General features: G+C 30.4%; 1 protein-coding gene across 1 annotated transcript; it reads right to left on the reverse strand.

Moving 5' to 3' along the window:
- Positions 1-1411: 1411 nt before the first annotated feature.
- LOC111012972 (uncharacterized) lies at positions 1412-3065 on the reverse strand. Its single transcript, XM_022287282.2, has 2 exons — positions 1827-3065; positions 1412-1669 (listed from the first exon to the last, which is right to left on the reverse strand). Exon 1 carries the CDS (start codon positions 2954-2956, stop codon positions 2372-2374), a length of 585 nt encoding a protein of 194 aa, XP_022142974.1. The 5' UTR covers positions 2957-3065; the 3' UTR covers positions 1412-1669; positions 1827-2371.
- Between the last annotated feature and the right edge of the window lie 4659 nt (positions 3066-7724).

A 7724-nucleotide genomic window follows, 5' to 3' on the forward strand; every position in this document is an offset into this window, starting at 1 on the left:
TGCGATTGAGACCTTTTATTTCTTTTCGAATGATAATTCCAAACATATTTCATCTCCAAATTAAATTATAAAACTTTTTTTTATTATTGTTTAATATGAACATAGTTTAATATATTTCTAAACTTTTAAAATTGTATCTATTTTTTAAAAATCATTCATTTATTAGATATCTAATTTAAAGTTTAGTACCTTATATACCAAAATTAAAAGTTTATCGATCTATTAGATGCAATTTTTAAAAGTTCTAAAACTAAATTTGTAATTTAACCATTGACGTATTATTATAATTAATAGGATAAAAAAGATTAATTTTCTTATCTTAAAATTTAATGGGAACATTTTAAAGTTATCTTTTCATATTATCCTATAGTCTATTTTAAAATAAATAAAATAGTTTTCCTAAAAATTTTGTAAAATAATTTCAAGCATTTAAAAATTACCTTAAATTATTCTTTAAAGAGTTTTTTAAAAAAGAAATAAAAGATTATATCTTGAAAAACACTGCAAACAATATAAGTAACCTAAATAATTTAGCCTCAGTTTAAAATTTATCGAAATTAGAACCTCTTAAACGAACCTTAATTAGTTGTTAGTTATGTTTAAAGTTTAAATTTCTAAATAACATTTTATAACCGTATTAAAGAGAGATTAATTTCAAAGACTATTTTAATATAATATCAAATTAAATTATATAAAATTGAGCTAAATATACAAGTAAAAGAAAATGATTTTTTAAAAGAAAAAAAAAAAGTTAAACACGCTTATAGTAAGATTAGGCTTCATTCCTATTTAGTCTCTGCCGTCATTTTTGTCTCTGATATTTAAATTTTTGTTTTAATTTAATTTTCAAAAGTGACGTTCTTATCCCAAGTTCAAATTTGTTTCAAATTTAGTTTTAAATTCATCCCATATATTAAGTCTGACTGATAGAAGATCTAATAGAATGATGGTGTGATAGCTAACCTATATTAATTAGATTTTAGTAACAAGTATTTTTTAGTTTAATCCGACAAATTTTATTATTATTTATTATCTTTTACTTTGATGGCATTTCTTCTCTCCTCTTCCAATTTCTCTTTTTATTTATTTCTTCCCCTCGTCTTGGAAAGCCTCACTTTTTCAACGAAGACCAGAACCCATTCAATCAATTGAAATCAATGCGACTTCGTCCTACCAGGAAGAGTCTGTGAAGGATGAGAACCCACTATGTTCTAAATTATAATGTAAATTAGTAAATTTTTTTACAACCAACTAGATTCATCGACAATAGTATTTCTTTTTTTCTAGATCTTTCGTTATGGTTATCTAGTCAACATATGTTAACTGTCAAATGATCATTTTGTTAGACCAATTGATAGTCATCTAAATTTAATCATCCATTACAAACATTAACTCAAACCTTAAAGATCAATTAAAAATTAAATTCAAACGACATTTTACTCTTAAAATAATTAGTTTAATGTCATATGCCTTCAACATCACTAAGCTGTGGCTGTACCAATTTGATATTACCCAAATTCCAAGGACTGACACTCAAAAGTCCACAGATTGTTTTTTGTCCAGCTGTTGCTCCCACCCACTGTTTTTATTAACATAATTTTTTTAAAAAATTATGTTAATAAAAAAAGAAACCATTCCTTCTGAAAATCCAAATCCATCGAGTGAATCCCTGCGAAATGAAGAAATATAAATTAAAACAATTCTGTAATAGAGATAAAAGGGAAAAATTATAAAAGAAAAAAGAAAAAAGAAAAAAAAGAGAGAAAAATAAAACAAACACGTCACGTCAATTCACAAGAAGGAAAAAAAGCAGCAAAACTTTTTACCTTCTCAGGAAAAGAAGCACAAAGCAACAAAAACGCAGTTCAAAAGAGGCTGATCACTGCCACGTCAACTCTCTCGCCGCCCACGCCAAAGAAACTGAAATTAATGGACGGAAGCCGTCAAATCACACGGCGGAGATAACAGAATGGCAACACCGGTAATGGAGTATTTTCCAAACCCTAAATCTACACATCTGGTCCGATTAGTGGTTACACAACTTTTTAATCCATGTGAGTTTCATTAAATCGTGATGGATTGCTGGATTTAATACTAATTAGAGGTCTGAACGCCGATTCCTGGCGAACGTACACAAATTCATATCCATCTGTGTATAAAATATTAATTTGTACAAGGAGCTTTCAGAGATCTCTGTAGTGAATGTCAGGTTCGGTCGCCGGAGCACATCAAAAAGAAAGTACCGTCCACGATTCGTCGGAACCTGATACCGCCACCGCTGCCGGAGATCGGAAGCGCTGCGTTTCCATCTTCGGAAAGCCGACGATTAGGAAATTTCTAACCAATTTTCCCATTCCACCATACCGAATGATTATAATGTTTCTTCGGCCCTGGACATAATCGACAGCCGGCTATGCTTCGGCTTAAAATCGGCTCTGCGCCGTTGCTGATGTGAAGAAGGCCGAATCAAAGCCGCTAAAGCTCGCTTCACCAGATCGCCTTCAACGCCTCCGATTCTAACCAGAGAGTTCGTCATCGCCGATCTACGAGCATTCAGTCTATTCGGCGAATACGGCGCGTGAGACTGCGAAACGATGCCTTTATGGAGGCTACACCGGAACGAGCCAGGGTGCGTGGTAGGAGAACACATACAGGTCCTCTTGGAACTGCTCCGCCTCTGCACCACTTGAACATTACCACCGCTGCGAGAAGAAACAGACACGGAACTGTGAAGAGCAAACCGCACGGACGGCACGGAAACCGGAGACGAGCCGTGAAGCTTCACGCGCGACGGGGAAGTCGATCTGCAGAAGAAGGAAGTGGCTGATGTAGAGGAGAAGCTGGAACTCGAAGACGCGAACGCCGACGGGGATGAACTACGGCAATTGTAGAATCTTCCGGACGGAGAGAGCGATCGGAGAACTGATCCGTTCGATCTTCGAGAAGTTGCCGCCATTTTCGTTACAGTAGAGAGAGAAGGGAGGATGAATCTGGAGCCTTCTGCTCAGCTTTCTGCCAAATACGCCGCGTTTGGCTGTTGAGTTTGGCAAACCCATCTTCACTCCAAGTATGTATTTATAGGAATCCGACGGACCAGAAGAGAATGGTTCGATTTCTCTGTTTTGGATATTTCTTTTTTGGGGAGGCATCTTTTGCATTCATACCCTTCATCTTTTGTATATTTCTGAAACTCGACATGTCAAATTTTTAATTCGAGATATTCGTGCTATTACTAATGAATCATAATTATGTTTGATTTTGTACTAAAATAATAAAAATAATCATGTTTAATTTTGTGTTTAATCTCATAATATACAAAACAAGAAAATGTTATATTAATTAGAAAGCGCCAACAAAGGGTCTCTAACTGAATTTTAAAGGGAGAAACGCATGAATTAAAAAAAAGGGCTAAATGCTATTTTTGTTATGTTTCACTTTGGTTACTCTAGTATACTTTCCAAACGTCAGTTTTTGTATTTTTTTAAAATGATCATTTTGATCTCTATTTATAAAATTTTAGAGGTTTCTTAAATTTTTTTTTTTTTGATATTTTACCTTAGTGAGTGAATGTCGTACTAAAATGTTATTTGAAATATTTGAGATAAATATAAAAATGAATGGACTAAAATAGTTACCTTTTAAAAGTAAATTAAATGAAATGAACAGAAGTTGAGATAATAGGAACCAAAATGAATCTTTTGAAAATATAAGAATAAAAATGAATCAAAATTAAAAGTATATGACCAAACTAATATTTAAATAAAAAAATTAAAGTTATGATCTAGATTTTACTAGAATTGATAATTATAAAAAGAGATATAGACCAAAACGAACATAAGTCATCGATAATTAATGAATCTACTTACGTCATAGAAAAGTTCTAGAAAAATTCAAAATCTGATTCATAAGCTATGAAAAAATCGTCTGGATGAGACAATTGTTTTTTCGGTATCATTCAAGTTAGTTAGATTATTCTACATAACAACAATTTTAAGCAATAAATAATATTCGATTATTTATAAAAAATATATATATATTCGACTTTGATGAGATCTTAAATTTCAATTTCTACCCCTATAATTAAATTGAAATATTAAGAGCAATAGAAAATAATTATAAAGTCTTTGTGCGGGGATGGGGTGTCCAGGTGCGGTAGAATCTTAGGTTATTGTTTATTAAAATTTCTAAATATTCTTTTCGTTAAAGAAATAAAGTAAACATAAAATAATAATAACAATCAAGCATCATTAATCATTGAAACGGTGAGAAATTTTAAAAAAAAAATTATAATAATCTTTTAAATCAAATATGGGGGACAGAAATACATGTGATGTTCCTCGTAATTATTGAACAAATAATTCAACGAATAATCACTTATTGAATTTGATTTTATTAAATTTAAACATGATTCCTTATAGTTTTTTAAAAATGGGAGCATCTATTTATTAATTTATTAACCTAATATCTATATCCTCCCTAAACATCTTTTTTAGTACAACAAAAATGTAGTAAAGAGATTTGAACCTAGGGTCATTTAAACCACTCCTACCTGTCTTAATTTCAAACAAAAAATAACAATAAAAAAATGAACATTGAAATAAAATAATATTCAAAGTCAATAAACTAATATAAAATGTGATTAAGACACCTATCTCTAGTTAAAAGGTCATGAGTTCTAACCTCCACCCCTTATGTTGTAAAAAAAAATTAATATAAAATATTTGTAAGTCGATGAAATAAACATTGGATTTTTTTTTTGACAATAAACATCGGAGAACTAAACAACTAGAATACAATAATTATAAAAGATAAACTTAAAACATATTTTAATCTTAAAATAAAACAGTATCAGGAGATGATGTCGGGAGGTGCAACATCACGCGAGTGTCACGCCTTTCTCTCTTAGCTTGAACTTTATCTTTGCATAGAAATCTAGCATTTAGTGTGGTATTCTATTGATTGCACTATGATGCCTAAGTTAGTACACAAGGTGGGAGCAAATGGGTATGGAGCACGTAAACTTGTAATTTAATGACAAAAATCTCCATAAAAATTTGTGTAACGGTGTGTAGAGAGTTTTTCGTAGGAATTTGTACAAGAGTTTTTGCATACCTCGATTCAGGTTCAAGTGTTTATTTTGTATGTTGAGAGAAAGAATGGGAGGGAGAGCCAAACGAGCGAATGTTGGGACCCCTGACATTCTACATTTCTCTCAAACTTTTTAGAGTCGTGCGTGTCACCGTCAAGGATAGCCACCTAACTTGTTGTAAGGTTCGTCACAGGTTCTAAATCTCAAATTTGTTAAACTTGTTTGTATGCTCGTACGATGCGTTCAGGTATTGGTCCGGTACGTTTGGTGTTTTTCTCTCATCTATTCACGCCAGCTTCATCTATTTCTCCACTGGCACTCCACACAACATTCTAAATTTACTCCTGAACCAAAAAAAATAATTCATGTCTACATGTTAATTAATATATTCAATTCGAACCAATAATAGAATATAAAAAAAAGGGTTAGTTTAAAGGCTAAAATAATATTTTTGAAGTCAGAAATCCATGAATCAAAATACAATTTATATGAGTGTTTAAATAATCATTAAGGTTAAAATTAAGATAAAAGACCATTGGTGGTGAGCATGCCAGCCAGCAGCCAAGCTTTGTCAATAATGAAATTTAGAAAAGTACGAGGGCTGAACAGCAAAAATAAAAGATACAAAAATGGAAACTTTTTTATTTTGGTGGGAAAAGTTGCAAATGATGCATAAGTTTAACCCAACCAACCACTGGGCGGTTGGGTTAGTTGAACCGGATTGTGGTTCAGCTATATGAGCCAGCCTGCAGTTCTATTCTATTTCTAATTAAAATTTATATTTTTTAGTAAGTTGCTTTTTACTTTTTTTTTTCTCTCTTTTCCTTTTTGGCCTTTTAATCCCAAAATTGCCAAAACGACAAAAATGGCACCGTTCGATCTGACAGCTGTCTTCCTATTCGCCAGTTGTTGCCACGTAAGCTGTCAGTAACGCTTTGTATTACACGTCCAGACGAACGTATCCAATAAGGTGTTTTCTTATATTATACCCAAATTGCCCTCCATTTAAATTTAATTTTGAAATTAATTCATTTTGATACCTAAATATTTAATATATCAATTTCGTCACCATTATAGTCCTCGTTATTATTTTGCTGGTACTTGTTTACAAATGAATAATATAGTTTCGAATACATGTATTAATGTTTTAGAGGGATTGTATATTAGAGACGTATGATTGGGTAGGTGGACAAATTTTGAGTGCCAAAATAATAGTAAAGATTAAAATATTCTTTTTTAAGTCTAACAACAATCTTAATTGTCAATCTAACCTATCTACCTCGATTGATTAAAGCATATATTCCTATCAATCTCCACCTCTAACTGTTGTACAATTCAAAAAAATAAAAAAAATAAACATTCTGGTTATGGTAATATTTTTACCGACAATTATTTAAGAAATGGATAATGTTGTTTTTAATATATGTCCAAATATAGACATGAACATATATTTAAGTTGTACTAAAAAATAACATATAAATAAGCCATATAGATTAAGTGAGACCAATATTTAGGATAAAATAACAACATAACATGTAAAATGGTTACTTTTTTAGTATAACAAATGATATTGATGGATTTGAATTCATAATTTTTTTGTCAGAGACAGGTATCCAAGTCAAACTCATATTGAGATTGTTACCTTTTGAAAAGATGAACTAAAATAAATATTTTGAAAGTTTAGAAATAGAGTTACATGAACTTACAAATTTAAACCCATATATTTTTTAGGCATTTAAAAAAAATCAAAATAATAAAATAAATTTAAACCCATATATTTATGTTTGGGTTATTTTTCTTTTGGTTTTTAAGACTTTCAATTATGAAAATTATGTTGTTTACTTTTTTTTTCTTGCTTTCAAATCTTAGCCAAATTAAAAAAATTTATGTTGGTCAAAATTGCTCAATGCCAACCGTCTAATTAATTTTTGGATTCTAATATACAAAATGGTCCCCTAAATAATATTTATGTACAAAAATGACGTATGAAAGAATTGAGCATATATTTGAGAGGTTATTTATGATTATAAATAGGGTTGGTTTAGAATCATTTGTCCAAGAAAAATTCAAAGTAGTTGGGTGCAACATTATAAATTTAATAACAACATTCTTTGGCAAACCAAAATCCACTTCACATATTTCTTTTCTATTTAGTTTGAAAAAAAAAACTTCAAAGGTACTGGTTAAGATATATATCATCAATGTTCAAATCTTCACTCCCACCCATCGTAACAATACCAAAATTTCCTCTTTAAAGAATAACAAAATATAAAGAAGCAAATATCAGATTTAGGGTGTGTTTGGAAGTGATCGATAGAATTAGTGATTTTGAAAAAAATAGATTGAAGTAGTATAATTGATTTTCCAAAATCATCATTCAACTGATACTTAAAAATCAATTTAAAGTGTTTTTAGACTTTCTTAAAAATAATTTTTTAATTTTCCAAACATGATCAATAAAAAGAGAGAGTGATTTTGAGAATGCGAAAATCTCAAACACACTCTTAAAGCAATCTATTTTAAAGTTTATAGAGATAACAAAATACAAATATAAATCTTATTATGATATTTGAAACTGTCCTAGTGTGTGTTTGGGAGTTTTGCACTTGTTAAAATAACTTCTCTTTCTATTCAT

This window comes from Momordica charantia, assembly GCF_013281855.1.
Source record: "Momordica charantia cultivar OHB3-1 chromosome 8 unlocalized genomic scaffold, Mcharantia_2.0 BLBB01000008.1, whole genome shotgun sequence".
Lineage (NCBI taxonomy): Eukaryota > Viridiplantae > Streptophyta > Magnoliopsida > Cucurbitales > Cucurbitaceae > Momordica > Momordica charantia.